The 18180-nt window shown below is 43.0% G+C and overlaps 3 protein-coding genes across 4 annotated transcripts; all 3 read left to right on the top strand.

Moving 5' to 3' along the window:
• The first annotated feature begins 4121 nt into the window (after window positions 1-4121).
• Window positions 4122-8832, top strand: LOC133931005 (cytochrome P450 88A1-like). The gene is made up of 7 exons (XM_062377817.1): window positions 4122-4456; window positions 6632-7388; window positions 7500-7589; window positions 7693-7771; window positions 7883-7989; window positions 8114-8235; window positions 8359-8832. Exons 1-7 carry the CDS (start codon window positions 4221-4223, stop codon window positions 8456-8458), a joined length of 1491 nt encoding a protein of 496 aa, XP_062233801.1. The 5' UTR covers window positions 4122-4220; the 3' UTR covers window positions 8459-8832.
• A 2452-nt stretch (window positions 8833-11284) lies between these two features.
• On the top strand, window positions 11285-15891 carry LOC133931004 (eyes absent homolog). 2 transcript variants are annotated; one of them, XM_062377815.1, is made up of 6 exons: window positions 11285-11433; window positions 12233-12482; window positions 12920-13087; window positions 13840-13933; window positions 14889-15044; window positions 15325-15891. In XM_062377815.1, the coding sequence occupies exons 2-6, from the start codon at window positions 12240-12242 to the stop codon at window positions 15573-15575; spliced, it is 912 nt and encodes a 303-aa protein (XP_062233799.1). In that variant the 5' UTR covers window positions 11285-11433; window positions 12233-12239; the 3' UTR covers window positions 15576-15891. The 2 variants fall into 2 exon arrangements, with proteins under 2 accessions (XP_062233799.1, XP_062233800.1); XM_062377816.1 differs by having other exon boundaries at window positions 11286-11433; window positions 12207-12482.
• Window positions 15892-16445: 554 nt separating this feature from the next.
• LOC133930293 (late embryogenesis abundant protein 6-like) lies at window positions 16446-16873 on the top strand. The gene has a single exon (XM_062376926.1). It carries the CDS (start codon window positions 16535-16537, stop codon window positions 16871-16873), a length of 339 nt encoding a protein of 112 aa, XP_062232910.1. The 5' UTR covers window positions 16446-16534.
• Window positions 16874-18180: the final 1307 nt, after the last annotated feature.

Below are 18180 nucleotides of genomic sequence, written 5' to 3'. Positions count from 1 at the left end.
CCCCACGACAGTCGAAAATGATCAGTCGCGTACCTGAGAGGTTTATGTTCTTAACCACGGAGCAGCGTAATATATTATTGTTGGACAATGATGAACCTAAAACCTATTCGGAAGCGGTGGTGGGACAGGACTCTGATAGATGGATTAGAGTCATGAGATACGAGATAGAATCCATGCACGATAATCAAGTTTGGAACTTGGTTGATTCACCTGATGGTGTCAAAGCAATTGAGTGCAGATGGGTTTTTAAGAAAAAAGATAGACGTTGATGAAAATGTTCACATCTATAAGGCGCGATTGGTGGCAAAAGGTTTCAGGCAGATTCAAGGTGTTAATTATGATGAAATATTTTTGTCTGTTGCAATGCTAAAGTCTATCCGAATCATCCTAGCAATTGTTCTATATTATGACTATAAGAATTGACGGATGTATGTGAATTGACAGATGGATATAAAAACAACTTTCCTTAATGGAAACCTAAGTGATGATGTGTACATAACACAGCCTGAAGGTTTTGTCGATCCAAAAATGCTAGAAAGATATGCAAGCTGCAAAAGTCCATTTATGGGCTGAAGGAAGCTTCTCAGAGTTGGAATCTTTGTTTTGATGAGGTGGTCAAAGGGTTTAGTTTCATCAAGAATGAAGAAGAGTCTCGTGTTTACAAAAAGGCTAGTGAGAGTGTACTTGTGTTTATGATCTTATACATAGATGACATGTTATTGATCGGAAATGATATTAAGATGCTTGATGCTTTCAAATCTTCGTTGAAAAAAAATTAATGAAAGATCTAGGAGAGGCAGCATACATATCGAGCATACAAATCTATAGAGATAGGTCGAGAATATTGATCAAATTAAGCTAGAGTACATACATCGATAAGGTATTGAAAATGTTCAATATACAGGATTCTAAAAAGGGTTTTTTGCCGATGTCACATAGCATCACTCTCAGCAAGGGTCAGTGTTCTTCGACCACCGATGGGCTTAAAAAAATGTGTGCGATCCCGTATACTTCTGTTATCAGATCCATCATGTATGACATGCTTTATACACGCCTAGATGTCTCCTATGCTCTAAGTGTTACGAGTAGATACCAATCAAACCCAGGTGAAGCTCACTGAATAACAATAAAGAATGTCCTTAAGTACTTGAAAAGAACTATGGATATGTTACTAGTCTATAAAAGTAAGGAGGAGCTCGTTGTAAATGGTTACACCGATGCTAACTTCTAAATTGATAATGGCAATTCGAGATCGCAATCTAGTTTTATGTTTTGCCTAAATAGAGGAGCAGTGAGTTGGAAGAGTTTCAAGTAAGAAATGGTGGCCGATTCCACAATGGAGGCCAAATATATCACAGCTTCTGAAGCTACAAAGGAGCCTATTTGGATAAGAAAGTTTGTTTCTAAGTTAGGTGTGGTGCCTAGTGCTTCTAGTCCAATGAACCTCTATTGTGATAATAATGAGCTATTGCGCAAACCAAAGAACCTATGTCGCATCAGAAGTCCAAGCACATATTGCGGCGTTATCACCTTATTCGAAAGATTTTAGATCAGGGTGACATGAAGATATGCAAGGTGCATACTGACTTGAATATTTCTGATCCATTGACAAAGCCAATCCCGCTGCCAAAGCATGAGGTGCACATGAGAGCTATGAGTATTAGATACTTACATGATTGACTCTAGTGCAAGTGGGAGATTGAATGTGATATGCCCCAGAGGCAACCATAAAGATGATTATATCACGTCTATTTTAATGTACTTTTGAATAATATGTTATTACAAGAATAACTACCTTTTATATTGATTGGCAAATATGTGACTTGTTCATGAAACTCTTTGTTTATATCATGAGGTTATTCTTAGTCAATCTCTGGTCGTATATCATTGTGATGATACATAAGACCAGCACATATATTGATTGATGATCACGTTTTATGGATAGTAGGTATAGAGATATCAAGTCAATAATGTGAATATTTATGTTAGAGAATATGATGTTAAATAGACCCGCCTTGAGATACTGTTATGATTGTTATTTACGATGTGTCATCGGTTGTTATCTCAAATGGTGTACCTGCAGGATTCTTAGATCTGAGATCGCCATTGATTCACAAAATATGTAGTGGCATACTTTGACGCTGTCAAACGCTATTTCGTAACTGGGTAGTTATAAAGGTAGTTTTCGGACTTGTCATTACCCATGTCGTAGGGTGTGGGCGATCAAGATGGAATTTGCCCCTTCTTGATAACGGGAGAGATATCTTTGGGCCCCTCAAGGTAGTTGGATCGAGAAAGTGTATGGCCATACCGATATGATTAAAGAGTTAGTCATGATGAATCCACTACTTGATCGAGTGAATGGTCGAGCTATCACAATGGTGGCATGTATCTCGCCTTGAGCTTGACTGGTATCATGAGGTGAAGGGATCAGTGCATGTGTATATTAAGGTTTAGCTGATATAATCTTTTGTGTATACTCGGGAGTCAACATGTCATGTTAGGGACCGCTATTGATTTCGGTTTGGAAAGGGTTTCTGAGTCGTAGCCGTTTGTACATGAACCTAACAGGTCACACACTTAATGGGTTAGAAAAAAAATATACGAATTGGATTCGTATATGAGTTTTGATTGGATTGTGATCCATGAGAAGTTAGAGTCCGAAAGGGCTTCCAAAGTAGAAGCCCATTGGTGAGCTCTATATAAGGAGAGACGTGGGTAGAACATTCCAAGGTTAAGTCACTTCAAAATCCTAGCTACAGCCTTTTACACGATCTCCCAAAACCCTAGCCGCGCGTGTGGTGCTAGCACATCGTCGCTCGGTGTTTCTGCCCTGTACGTGTGGATATCGTAGAGGCGCTGCTGCTATTGCGCCGCTGATCTTCTCGGCGAGTTGATCGCGACATGTTCGGGACCGGTCACCGGTCGTGACGAACTGATAGATGTACCTGCTCTTCTGCGGAGCACAACGCGATCACTGGGTTCTAGTCGGACAGGACGACATGACCACTTAAAACTGGTCGAGAACGCGATAGACCTAATCGGGAGCTAGTCGAAGAACTGGTCGAGGAGCACGACAACCTGCTTGGAGTTGGTCGGATAGCGTGACCACCTGCGCAGGGCTGGTCGCGTATCTGATCGAGAAGCTACTTGAGGAGTTTGACGCGCACGACGTTGGATTGATATACTCTAACTCTTCTTCTGCTGCACTGCGTGTCGAGCGGTAATGATATATGATCTCCTACTAGTATGGTATCCTGGATGAATGCGGTAGAAATGTTTTATATTAGGCTAGCATAGTCTACCTGTTATCCAACAGAAACATCATCGAGGAGCGGCGGAGAAGATCCCTCATGCTCCTGCGAAGCTGACGATGGGCTGAGTCACCAGGGAGAGCTCGGACACAACGGACGGCGCATTGCGGTGCTCTGTGTGTTGGCAATGGCAGTGGTAAGGCTGCGAGGCTGGGGAAACAGGAGTGCGGCGGGGTGTTGCAGAGGTTATTTAATAGCGCGGAGAGGGAGCGGGGTCGTTGCAGAGTCGTGGGGTGTGGAGGTGGATCGTAGGCGCGGCGGTTTCGACCGGCGGTTGTGACCACGACGCGTGAGGGGGGGGAGAGAGCGCGAGCTTGGGTGCGAAGGGAGCGGGAGGTTAGGGCTGACAGGCAGGCCCGGCTTACCGGTGAGAGAGAGTTGAGGAGTAGGCTAGACTTCGAGTGCAGAAAGATGTACCAGGCTAGTAGCAAGGAACGAACTTCACACCGGGGAAGAGACGATCGTTAGGAGGAGAAGGAGCAGCAACTTAAGGAAGAAGACAAGGGACTACATCTATTTCTTATCGAACGATTCTCGTCTTTCAATAGATATCATTGTATCATTGATCGGTGGCCCTGTATATAAAGTTATGGATTAATTAAAGCAAAGAAAAAAGAAATTGAGGACACGTAATATATATAATATAATATCTCAAAAGAAAAGAAAAAAAATACAATAATAAGCTATTTAAGCGTAACACCATGATCAACCTTCCCTTTCGTGACGACGGCAACGCTGGCTATATATGCGCCGCGTCCGCGTGCGTCTCCCTCCCTCTCTCTCTCTCTCTCTCTCTCTCTCTCAAACACATTCCTCATCCACTGTCGTCTTCTTCCTTGTCTCCTGCGCTGTCCTTCATCGATTCGGCCGGGGTACGGTGCTTGTTGGATCGCTATATCTATATATATGGGTGAGGGCCCGGCGCTGTGGGCCGCGGCGGCCGTGGTGCTCGGCGCCGTGGTCCTCGACCGCGTCGTACGGAGGCTCCACGGTTGGTACAGGGAGGCGCCGCTGGGCCCCCGCAGGCGAGCGCGGCTGCCGCCGGGGGAGATGGGGTGGCCCGCAGTCGGCGCCATGTGGGCCTTCCTCCGCGCCTTCAAGTCCGGCAAACCCGACGCCTTCATCGGCTGCTACATCCGACGGTGAGCAGCAGTAACCGCCCCCTCCCTCTCCCTCTTCACCCCACGTGCCATTTTCCGGGGGGCTGCGATAGTAAGGAGGAGAGATATAGCGGCAACTCACGTCATTTATTTTAGACTGAAAGGAGTCACTTATTTTAAATTAGAAAGAGTGTTATAGATGAGGAGTTTTGTTTTGAACATTATAAGCTGCACATTTTACTCATTTTTGAATAAAACTGGTCTACCCTACATCAACCTTGACCTGTGGACCCACACACTAATTTTGTTTCCTAATGATACAGTATTAACCTACTTATTTTCTCCCGAGGTGATCAAACCATTTTATAGTACCTATTATCCTTTCTCGGTCAAATCATCGAAAGATTTATAGGGAGGTAGACGACAAATAAGCCGTGGAAGCGAATCACATTTGGTGTGGTGGTGGAGGGTACGATTTACTTACATGTAAGTGTTTTAGTAGTATTATCTGCAGACGTGTGATAGTGGTACATGTGTAAGTTGTTACCTCGTAATAAATAAAAATAATAAGCTGCGGCAAGCATAAGTTGTTGGTCTTTTCCTCTAAGTGTCCTCCTTGTGCTCGGGTGTTGTACTATATTTCTTCTGCTTAATTGATCGGGAGACCTCCTACCCTTAGTAAAAGAAAAGAAAACTCTGTTCTGTAGTACGTATTTGCTACTGGGACACAAAAGAGAAGGGAAAAAAAAGAGGGGAAACCAGTTTCCATGTTCTAATTAAAATGGACATTCCTTTATTAAAAAATGTTCTAGTTAAAAGCCTTTTCCAAATCTTGGATATGGGCAATTCGGGCCGGTGCTGGGAAGATCTTATCCTTGGAGATCTCTAGCGCAATCAAATGGAGATATATGCCTTTAGGTATGCATCAAAGGATGCCACCCTTTTGGTCCTTTGGATGATATGATATCAGTGTACCAAGCAACGCATGATCTACAGACCCGGTACCTGTGATCAGTGTGACTTTTCAACCCCTGGAGCAATTGTTTGTTTGTTTGTTGAAGCTTCATTTGCTGCATTTCTATCGATCTGTTGACCAGACTCCTGAAATGAAGTCACTAGCTAGCTTGATGGCTTGATGCATGTATCCACATTAAAACACCTAATTTTGATGTGATTTGTGAGTGGATCAGCAACCAATGACAAACTTGATGATTTTATAACACCGTATTACTACTACTATCTACAGTCTGTGAATCACTTTGTGATTTCTGTCACTCTAATGCTGTATGCTCACACAGTCAGTCGTCTGGTAAAGGCAGGCCTGAACTGATGTCTGAAATGCAAGCTAGCTAGGCCCCCACTGTCACAAAGATTTCTTTCCAGCACCTCCATCCACTCTTTGCAGCAGAGATTCCATCTTTGGCATAGCAGTCTCTGGACAAATCTCAGTGCTGCTTTGTTAATAGCAGCTAATACCCTGCCTGGCATCTTTCTGACCAAGTTTTTGATCCGTTATCCATATTCTGTCAAAAGCTTCTAGCTTTGGTTAATAGCCTTCGAAAGAAAAGCACCTTTGACTGCTTTGTTAAGTAGCCACGGTTTGTTTAATCTGCTGTGGATGTCTTCCAAATTTGTCCTATGGCTTCTTCTCTGAGTGTCCGTCCGTCCGTTCAAAGTAATCTGAACATTCAGGCGTTAATTTTTTAGCTAAAGCCAATCACTAGTGTATAATATATGCGAATATGTTCTCCGACTCTCTTTTAGTACGTGTCTGTGTTGAAAAATGGTCATTATTCAGAGTCTTATGCGTGTTGAGTTGCTGCTGTTTTGCAATCTTTATGTTGCCTTTTGCCGGGAAAACCGAAAGGGATTCCAGAGATAATGCCGAAATGAAAGCACTGGGATGCATTGTTGTACTCACAAGTAGAAACGAGTTAGACACCAGAAGTTCAGAACAAGTTCATGGTTTGCACAATTAATATTGTGACTAGCTTGGAAGGATTAATGAGTACAAATTGTTGCATTATTAGTTTATTACTACCTGATAGAGTGACACCTGCAGCTAGCAAGTACACATGAGATGTTTCAGAATGCATGCTCACAAGTTACAGATGAAAGATAAGATAACTGAAGATGGGAATCAAATTGGGGTCATTCTGACAGCAGGTGTTGATCAGCCTGACGAAAGATTTTAATTTTGGCGGCATGCATGGGCAGGTTCGGTCGCACGGGCGTGTACCGGGCGTTCATGTTCAGCAGCCCGACGATCCTGGTGTGCACCCCGGACGCGTGCAAGCAGGTGCTCATGGACGACGACGCCTTCGTCACCGGCTGGCCCAAGGCCACCGTCGCGCTCATCGGCCCCAAGTCCTTCATCGCCATGCCCTACGACGAGCACCGCCGCCTGCGCAAGCTCACCGCCACGCCCATCAACGGCTTCGACGCGCTCACCGCCTACCTGCCCTTCATCGACTGCACCGTCACCTCGTCGCTGCGCGCCTGGTCCGACGCCTCTGCCGCTGGCGGGGAGGTCGAGTTCCTGACGGAGCTCCGGCGCATGACGTTCCAGATCATCGTGCAGATCTTCCTCGGCGGCGCGGACGACGCCACCACGCGCGCGCTGGAGCGGAGCTACACGGAGCTCAACTACGGCATGCGCGCCATGGCCATCAACCTCCCCGGCTTCGCATACCGCCGGGCGCTCAGGGCGCGCAGGAAGCTGGTGTCGGTGCTGCAGGGCGTGCTGGACGAGAGGCGGGCGGCGACGTCCAAGGAGTTCACGAGGTCCAGCAGCGTGGACATGATGGACCGGCTGATCGAGGTGGAGGACGAGGGCGGCCGGAGGCTGGACGACGACGAGATCATCGACATCCTCATCATGTACCTCAACGCCGGACACGAGTCCTCCGGCCACATCACCATGTGGGCCACCGTGTTCTTGCAAGAGAACCCAGAAATCTTTGCAAAGGCAAAGGTAACCAACTTATTATGCGTGCATTAATCCTGAAAAGGTTGAATTTTTTCAGCTCAAACATTTGCAGTGCATGCAATGATCTTGACAACCAGTTTTTTGATGCATTGTCAGGCCGAGCAGGAGGAGATCATGAGGAGCATTCCACCGACGCAGCAGGGGCTGACCCTGAGGGACTTCAGGAAGATGGAGTACCTCTCACAGGTAACAAAGGCATTCAGGTCACTTAACACACTCCACACCAGACTCTTTCAAAAATGCATCCAGGCAGCAAATTGTTCTGAGACAATGTCAATTTTTCTGAAAGGTGATCGATGAGACGCTGCGTTTTGTCAACATCTCGTTCGTGTCGTTCCGTCAGGCGACGAGAGATGTCTTTGTGAACGGTGTGCTTCAGAAACTTGGATAGCGCCTTCTTACTTTTCTGGTGATCACACTTATGCCTAAATCACATGATGAGCAACTCAACAAGCTGTAAATTTTCATGATGTCAACAGGCTACCTGATACCAAAGGGTTGGAAGGTTCAGCTGTGGTACAGGAGCGTGCACATGGACCCTCAAGTTTACCATGACCCCAAGAAGTTCAACCCATCCAGATGGGAGGTAGGAGCAACAAATTGTTGCAATTCCTGACAAATCCTATCTGGAAGCATCAGATCATGGCGTGCTGAAGCTGTTGTCACTGAACTAAGCTCAATTCCGCAACTGTTTTAACTGCTATTTTCAGGGGCATTCGCCGAGAGCCGGCACATTCCTTCCCTTTGGACTTGGCGCGAGGCTGTGCCCTGGGAATGATCTCGCAAAGCTGGAGATCTCTGTCTTCCTGCACCATTTCCTCCTTTGTTACAAGTAGGTTATTACAGGGTTGTGCTAGTAGAGCATATCAGAATTTAAATCAAGAAACTAGTAGTATCGCTTCGTTGCAATATTATATCTTTAGGCTTCAACGAAGCTGTGTTTTTGTTGCCGCAGGCTGACAAGGACGAACCCAAACTGCCCGGTCAGGTACCTGCCTCACCCTAGGCCGGTGGATAACTGCTTGGCGAAGATCACCAAAGTTCCAGACATCTAAGAAATTCTGAAACCTAGCTGGCACCGAAAAGGGGCTGACAATTGTCCTGTGTGCAAGAAATAAAACAAGGGAATAAAGTGTCATATGACATGTTCTATGGATCAACAATGTGCCTGTCTTTGATATGTTCGGCTGTTTCGTTGTTCTTGTCGTCCGAGGAGAAGTCATATAGCAGTTGCTGTTACTAACTTGTATACTGACTCTGAAAGCATTTCATTCCCTTTACAAGCGATCTGAGTCCACTGAGAACTGTAGGCTGTACATAAGAGAAGCAATAAAAGATACGTCTGAGCTCATGGTTTATTGGAATACATTATTCCGTTTAAATAAAAGATAAGGATAATAAGTCTTGAATGCATTTTGTTTAGAATTAAGTTTTTAGACCTAGCATCAATGTTTTGTGAAAGGTAAGTTCCGTGTGTGCCTCAAGCTTGTTTAGTGGCGAGTTTCGAAGTCAAGTTTCATGTATGTTTGAGTTCAAAAGCGTTTGACTCCAACATTGATCATCCAACACATAAGTGGAATTACAAATCGAAGTTTGCATACACACGCAGACGATAGAACTCCAAAATACGTGTATCAAGCAAAAGAAATTAGTGTGCCTGTAGGACTCTAATTGTAGTTATAGCTGTTATAAAAAAAGTCATGTGCGCTTCCATATTTATACCAATATAAATCTGTATTAATGTCTTTGCCTTATTGAATTCTTTACCTCGTGAAAGTTTTTGGCTCGCGCTGCAATATTATTGATTTTTTTTTTAATATGGATTCTATGTGCACACATTATTGAAAGTTTCAACTCGCATCGCAACATTATGAATTTATTTCAAGGCTACAGAAGATGGTAACTTACTTAAAACATTAATACAACCAGTTAGTTTATCTACACAAATGTAACAATTTTTATTCTTCTATAGGGATGTGCCAGTTTTTTTTATCAACTTCGTGGCCACGTGGAACGGTGAATGACTACAACTACCAATTTGCACTATTAATATTCTCCACTGTATAATATTTTATAGTAAGCACTTGGGACATATGGTTGTAAAATTAATTTTTTTGATAAGATATATAATGCACATACAGGCTGGGTAAGAATGGAGGAAGAAGTTTTTGGTAAACCTATTGAAGTACAATTCAAATAAATCTAAAGACAACATACGTAAATTTTAAGTTTTTTATAGTACTAAATAATTTGCTTTGGGAATTTTAAACTTATACATCGATGCTCGATGATGTGGCATAATAATCACCAACTTAAAAGACGAGTATTTCCTTATAGGCTAAGTGAAAAAAAAAAACAGCTATTAATTCACGGGGCCTTTGGATTTTTCCGAAAACTGTATAGTTAAGTGGTGATAATTCTTTGTTGGTATAAACCGATTCTCTGTATCCAACGAATTCCTCTTGTTCACTGTTCATCTTCTTCCTTTCCCACCTCCTCTCGATTTGTCCCCAAATTCGGCACTTCCCCAGTCTCAAATCTTTCTTGCTCTCTTCTACCTCACAACTTCTTGCGCCTCATCATCGGCGACCTCACCACGGCGACGGGAGCCCTTCCACCATAGCATCTTCCTGCTCTTGTCGAGAGCCAAGCTGTTGCCCTCCTCTCCTACTCCTTGCTTTGCTGCTACTAGGCTTGTTTGGACTTTGGAGCGGAGATCCATCATCCGGATTTGGATTGGTTTATGCTTTTTCTTGGTAAGGAAACCTAACCTTGCTTTCTTTGCTGTGATTGCGAGTAGTCAAGTCCGGATCTTTCTTAATCCCCAATCAGTTAGGCTGCGGATTTATTTGTTGTGTGGTGTCCTGCTAATCGAACCAAGTCGTTTCTTCAACTCACAAGATCAGTCCCAGTTAACACGGTAGAACTTTGGCACCAAAGGTTCGGATTGGGAGGTTTAGTTGAACCCTCATGCCCAAGGTTAAATTTGCCCCTGGTATCAGCTGCAGGTGCAGGGATTGATGGATGATCTTAAATAGTCTAGCCTAATTTTGAGCCGATGGTGCATCTAGGACTAAAATTAACTTATGATGGAGTAGTCAGCTTATGCTACTCTCTTCAATCAAAAACACATGACGTTTTAGACATTACATGCCTATCTTGAAAAATACTTTTATAATCTTATAATTTCTTGGATTCTATACACATATTTTTAAAAAATAAAAAAAATACACTTATGATTTTTATATTTCTCATATAAATATTTTAAATGTTTGACCGGATATTTTTTTGAAACAACAAATATTTATGACTAGAGTAAGTACTAATCGCATTAGCTATTTATATACAAACTAAATATCACTATCTTCACGCTCTCCTCCACCTGTGTAATCCTCCCCACCTTCCTTCTTATAGGCATAGAAAGGCCGTGAAATGTTTTTCTGTTTGAAGAGTTGTGGGCTTATGCTACTCTCTATCTCTTGATTAGATATCCAAGGATATGATAGGAGGATTTGGTACCCAAGGCAAAGTTAATTTTCCAATATAATTGAGGATAGGCTGGACCCCAATCAACAACAGATCCAGAACTAAAATTAATCTATGACGGAGAAGTTAATCTATATTACTCTCTTCAATAAAAAAAATACATGACATTTTTCACATAACATAATTTTTCTCGAGAAATACTTTCATAATCTTACAAATTTCTTAGATTTTATACAAGTATTTAAAAGAAAGTAGCGGTAGAACAATTTATACATACGATTTTTATGTTTTTAGATAGATATTTATAAATTTTGATCGAATATTTTTTAAAACAGCAAATATTTATGACCAGAAGAAGAACTAAACATATTATCGTATTTATATATCCAAAATAAAGATAGGGCTCTCGGTGCTCTGCAACACAACACAGTTAGCCTATTCCCGTCACGGCTTCTGCCTTCTTCCTGCCGCACGCGTCTCGCATTCGACGGCCGGAGCTCTCGGTTTCGGCTTCTGCCTTCCGCACGCGGCTTCCCATCGCAACGTATGTCAGCGCTCCCCTTCTATCCCCCCCCCCCCCCCCCCGATGCTGATCGAGGGAGACTGCGTTTCTGATGGTTTTCTCCCTCGCCGTTGCTTCGCTCGGGGTCGTAGATCTGCCACCGGAGGGGGGTGGTTGTTGCTCCGCCGCCGGCCACCTCTGGCGGCCTCCAGAGCTCGCCGGGGTGGTAGATCCGCTCCTCTGACCCGTAGCATATGTATCACAGCAAGCTAGGAGAATTTGTTCTGTCCTGCTGCTGCTTGAATTGCTTCAGCTTGCTGGCTGACCTGGTTTGTTCCACTCGATTGCGTGTGCACCATGCAGAGTAGAGTGCACAATTGGGGGCTCTATAGGGAATGGACCTGCCCGCACGCACTCGCTGCCTATCGGGTAGGCTCTAGAGTGGATCAGTTTTGTCGACATGTTGTCGTATCGGGCCGACCTTGTGTTTAGTTTCAAACGGATTATCCGTGTACCAGACGCAAAATAAAGGACCCTTCTTGATTTGGTGACGGCAGCACGACGAGACAAGGAACAGGGGCCAATCTGGAACAGGGGAAGAGATGAAAAATAACTTTTTTTTGAATATTTTAGTTGGTTCATGCATGATTTTTCTTTTCAAGTTTCAAGATCAGATACCATGGCTCGTATCATGTTTTAGCAATAATATATGGTGCACAAATAGTAACTTTTGTAACTGTCAGGGGCACCTTTTCATGGTATAACAAATCGAAATTACCTGAATTTTGATACTCGCCTGCAATTATGGATTGTAGTGTGACCTAGTCCGGTACTTGAACAGAAGTGAAATGGATGAGGCTGTCCCTGCTGTGGCTACCGACCAAGCTTCAACCAATTCTGTGACGGACCAGCCTATGATGGTGTACATATGGGACATGGATGAGACACTTATTTTGCTCAAGTCACTGCTGGATGGGTCGTATGCTGGGGCTTTTGACGGCCTGAAGGACTGTGATAGAAGTATTGAAATAGGGAAGCGGTGGGAGAACCTCATTCTTGAACTCTGCGATGAGCACTTCTTTTACGAGGAGGTCAGTCAGCACCTAAACTCAAACATGCTCACTACTTACTGGATCACTGTGCTTATGAACAGATTGTATGTATGTTCCATTGCTTATCTTTTCCAGAACCATGCAGCTACTAAAAGTTTTAAAAGTTGTATACAGATTCTTTAGGATGCCTAATATGTTGATTCTAAAAATTGAATTGTCCCTGCTGATATCCTGTTTCCCCACTAAGATTGCAATGTAGCTATTCCTTTGAAAGCCACTCATATTTTTTGTTCCACAGATGAAATTTTACCTGACATCATACTTCACATCATTCATCTATCTTGCCTGCTCAGTTAGTGCTTGTTGTTTTCTTCACTGGCCTGGCTAAGTAATTTAGCTGCACAGTATCGGACATGTTGTTTGCCTTTTTTATGCTCATTTTTTTTAACTGGTCTGGTTGTTTCGCACCAATGCAGATTGAGAATTACAATGAACCCTTTCTCAATGCCTTGAGTGAATATGATGATGGGAAAGACTTGACCTCATATGATTTTGAGGCTGACTGTTTTAGTTCACCTTATGATGATGTGAACAAAAGGAAGCTGGCTTACAGGCATCGTGCTATTAGAGAGAAATATTCAAAGGTGTAACAAGAATTACCTTATCTTGCACTATTTCCCTTAAAGGTTTTGCTTCATAAGATGATTCAGCTTTGTATCTTTTTTCTATCACTTATGGTCTCCATGTTATTGCATTCCTATTGATATGGAAAGGCACATGACAACCTCGCAATAGGAACTTTATGAATGTATTGAAGAGTAGACCTTCTAAATATGGCAAGGTGCAGTGCCCGGATTACTTTTGTTTCATTTCACAAGAATGTAATTTCACAGCCAATGTAACTAGATGAGAATGCCTATGGTAACAGTCTCCATTTTCTGGATTGATTTACGGACTTGTCTGTATATTTTAAAATAGTTGCCACACTGTGAAAAATGGGTTTGGAGTGTAATCTTTGTGTCAAGGTGGCAACAGGGAGATGTCAAAAAAAGTATGTCCATCTTGTAGATTGTAGTATTAGGTAGCTGAACTTTGTAGCTGGATCCCCAAAAAAAAAAAATGAGGGCTCCCTTCTGCAGTTTTCACTGGGAGGTCGTGCATCATTGAAGACTCTTTTGTAAAGAGATTTTGATCTTAGCAAAAATTTAGTTTATTAACAGTAAGTAACTGGGTTCTAAAAGTTATGTACTGGAATTTTTTCAGAGCAACATTATTAAATAAGCACCTTTCAGTTGTCTTTGTATTGTTCTTCTCTAGATTTATTAGCATTAATTTCAAATACTTCCATTAATGGGATGTTTGTGATCACTAAACTGGGATATTTTGGTGTTTCTAGGGTTTGGATAAAATTCTGGACCAACAGATGGTCAAAGTCTGGAATGATCTGTATAGTTTGACTGACAACTATACTGATGGCTGGCTTTCTTCAGGTATTCTCATTTGTACTAGTTTTTTTGTTGATTATTTTTAGTACTGAGACAATGACAATGACAATGGGCCTACATCATCTCCAAAACGATGTGCTTCTGATTTTTTACTTAACAATCGGTGGAGAAAAGTATGGCTTTTCAGTGTTGTTGATGAATCCAAATATGGGCTATCATCTAAGCTATATGAGTTTTGAACCAAGAACGATCTGCCAGAGCCTAATATTACATAATTGTATAATATAAATATAGGCCCATCTGTTTCGCAATATGTGTTTGATTGATTGGAGATTGTTGCTTCCATTAGTGAACTGAAGAATTTATTGTGTGTTTTTCTGTGAGTCTGTACACAATATGCCAGAGCCTAATATTACATAATAATATAATATAAATGTAGGCCTATCTGTTTTGCAATATGCGTTTGATTGATTGGAGATTGTTGCTTCCATTAGTGAACTAAAGAATTTATTGTGTGTTTTTCCGTGAGTCCGCACGCATAAAGTAGATGGACAGTCGGACTGCTATGGAGGGAACATAGTATAAGAGTTGAATAGATGTTGCACCTCCAATTCAACATTTCTATTGCTTCCATAAATAATAGTCTAACTCTTGCTGGGGTATGCTGTCTACTGTTACCTTGGATATAGCTTGCTCTCCAACCAATACTTACCCACTGCTGACTGACACTCTTGTTAGCCCAATAACCTTTTCCCCACTGATCAAAAGGGTGGTCTAGACACTGTACTATGAACTTAGTCTGGGGTTGTGATCAGTCTGGGTTCATAAGCTTACTGAAATTTGTGGACTAGTATCTGCACCTCAATTTATGGGCAGAAGCCAGGAGCAACATTACATTGGAGCGCTAGAAAGGAGCAAAGCTTTACCTAATAACTTGTAGTTTAGTTCAATCTATCATTTTTACCATTAGATACTTGAACACTGTTATCCTATTACGCAGCTCATAAATTGTTGGAAGAAGCAATGGGCAAATCAGCAGCGTCGCCTACTGCTAACTCTTCAAGCATCAATTACATAGTCACATCAGGGTCGCTGATTCCTAGTCTTGCCAAATGTTTGCTGTATCGCCTGGATGACGTGGTCTCATCTGAGAATGGTATGCCTCCAATTCTGGAACACCCCTTCGAGCACTTATTTTCTGTTGCATATAGCACTTGGCAAGCCATGAATCTATCGGATAAGTAGTTATAATACACTTCTATTCTGCCAACGGATTAGTGATCTTGGCTCTCAATGCTTTATAAAACGTTGTACAAGGCTGCTCTTGTTACTAATCGATCTGCTACTCGAAGTACTTCTAGCAGACCATACATCAAATGGTTAGGTGTAAACAATTACATGAAGTTGTTAATACTTTGTTTTGTTTTGTTTTGCAGTTTACAGTTCATGGGAAGTGGGGAAGCTGCAGTGCTTCAGATGGATCAAGGAGCGATTTGATGGTCCAAATGTTCGCTTCTGTGCAATCGGAGACGGGCACGAAGAATGCAGCGCAGCACAGGTCATGAAATGGCCGTTCATCAAGATTGAGTTCCACCCCGACGCCCCTCATAGGTTCCCTGGCCTAGACTTGCCTACAATCCATAACTACATGGATGTCATATATGAGTCGTCAAGCAAAGATGGTTGACCAACGTTTTATGTTGGTCCCATTTTGTCCCCTGACCTCCAATGCCTGTGGCGATGCAGTTCTTGCTTAGAGCTGTTTGCCATGGAGGTCGTATTTAAGGAAATTGTAAGCAAAGAGATGTCATGAGAAGCATGTTGTCCTCCTCTTTACCTTGGGGAATTAATTAGGAGGCTGGTGTGCGATAAATAAGAGTCTGACCAGTTCATCCATCCCACCATGTTATAGATTCTATCTATGTTATAGATGCTGTTGCCATTTTACTCTGATTCAGGCAATAATCTGTTGTTGTGTCCAGGCTTTTTGCCTGTGGTGTTCATTGGCATTTCAAATCTGTACATATGCGTCTTAGATTGTTGAATGTTTCTTGTTTAAACATCTGAGGTGCATGCGTCATGAGATTAAGCAAGAGCCATAACATATGTTCGTTGGCTATTGTACTTATGAGCTGATCGTTCGTATCGGTCCGGGTGCTGCTGTCGATTTATTCAGTGGGGAACGCCATGATAAATATATTTTCAAAAGCAATCTAAAGTATGGCTAAGCCTTTGGCCTGTATGCTGCTCAAGAGGAAAGGAAATACTCCTACTTGTTTATGGAAATCGTTTCAGCTAAGTTTCGATCTACCAGATATCAAGTCTAAGTATGTACCTGCTAGTTCACCTAGCTTGAACTCTGAGAAAGGAGAAATGAAACGAGTGATACAGTCCTCTTTATGGTGTCGTGTCTCTCCAAACTTTCCCGAGCCACGTGGCACTTTGTCTCTGAAAGCATGCCCCGTGTCGCCCAGACGTCCTGCATGCATCTGGCCACGTGGATGGGTCAGTGCATGCCATGGCTCCTCCTCGCCGCGCTTTAAAAAGGACGGACGTGTCACTGTGCTAGCTTAACACAACTCGCAGCAAGTGCAACGAACGAGCGCCGACGCCGGAGGAGAGAAACTAAACTCGACCCGACGAGAAATGCAGGCCGTGAAGGAGAAGGTGAAGGACACGGTGAGCGCGGCGAAGGCGAAGGCGAAGGCGAAGGAGAAGCAGGCCAAGGCGGAGGAGCAGGCCGAGAAGGCGACGGCGCGGTCGCGCACGGAGAAGGAGCTGGCGCACGAGCGCGGCAAGGCCAAGGTGGCGGCGGCCAAGATGGAGCTGCACCAGGAGAAGGCCGTCCACCGCGAGGAGGCCATCGAGCACAAGCACGGCGTCCTCGGGCACGGCCACCGCCACGGGGTCGGCAGCGTCCCGGCCGCGGCCGTGCCGCCTCCGGCGTCGGCGACCGGGCCGCTGCACCCTCCGGCCAAACACTAGTACTAGGCCGCACTAGCTATATGTTCATATGTGTTCTTGTTCCTTGTCCTCTGTTGTTTTAATTGTTCTCTCCTTTTGCTGCTGTTTACGTCGGTGTTGGTATCTACTGAACCTGTCTGTTGTCCGCAGTGAGTTCTGTTTATGATCTGTTTGGCAGATTGAAGTTCGGTTTAAGATAGCAGAGTTCCGGTTTCGAGATTCACCTATATCTTACATTTTATAGGATAAAATAAAATAATTTAAATATATATTTTCAGTTTAAAATAAAAATAAGATATCTTACATGTTCGTAAGCTATATTGGCTGTTTCTTTTTTCGCGGCTTACGAATTGGTAATAATACTTTATCACTATGAACTTATTAGATACCGATAGTGATGTGAAAAACAAAATGTCCTGAGTGAAGGGACTAACAGAAAAATATTATCTATAGTAGTATGTCATATATCAATATATATGACTGGTTCTGTAGTAGTGTATCAAGTATTGTTCACAGCGAGTAGATTCGATTATAGACGGTGTGGTGTGACCGATTTTGACGTACCCGCTTGTCCAAGATCTTAGGAGAATATTATAATAATGTGAACCATCTCGGATGTACTGATATACTGTATCGCCTCGTCTAGGACAAAAGCCATACAAACATTCAAACACACGGTTGGTATCTGCTAAACTTATCTGTTGTCGCTAATGAGTCTGGTTTGTAAGATAAAATAAAATGATTTAAATATTAATTTTTAGTAAAAAATATGTTTCAATCCAAGATCTCATTCGTAAGCTTCAAATTTAAGAATTTCTGGAGCTCCAAAATAAATTTTAGAGCTCTAGCTCTGCTAAACGGAGTCTCTTTGCTGTTTAGAATTTGGAGAGCAGCTGGCACGCTGTTCATGCATGTGACTCATTTTTTCAGAGCTTTGAAATTTACTGCCGGGGATCAGTTACAGCTCTGAAAGTCCGTTGTTAGGCTGCCTCTTTGATTTGTTGGTGTTACAACTTCTGCTGGCACTACTCTGCTGTAGCTAGTGCATGCGGTCACGAATGGAGTTACACTAAGTAAGACGAGTGCTTGTGCTTCCTTACACATCACGGGAAACGAAACGGAAGCTTCTCTTTTCCTTCAGCTCTCTACCAGTTTTGGTGCTGCGAATAAATTGTACTCCTATGATACTGAGCTGCTAACGACTACATTTGGTTGGATCCTGCACAAGCGGAACCTTTACCATCATAGTCCTTCCGCTCATAGAACAACTTTGGTCATCTATAACTTTTAAAAAATTTAGCTGCATAACATGAAAATTTTATGTAAAA

The sequence above is a fragment of the Phragmites australis genome, chromosome 10 (assembly GCF_958298935.1).
Source record: "Phragmites australis chromosome 10, lpPhrAust1.1, whole genome shotgun sequence".
NCBI lineage: Eukaryota > Viridiplantae > Streptophyta > Magnoliopsida > Poales > Poaceae > Phragmites > Phragmites australis.
The sequence above is the reverse complement of the archived record's forward strand: the minus strand, read 5'-3'. Positions and strand labels throughout refer to the sequence as shown.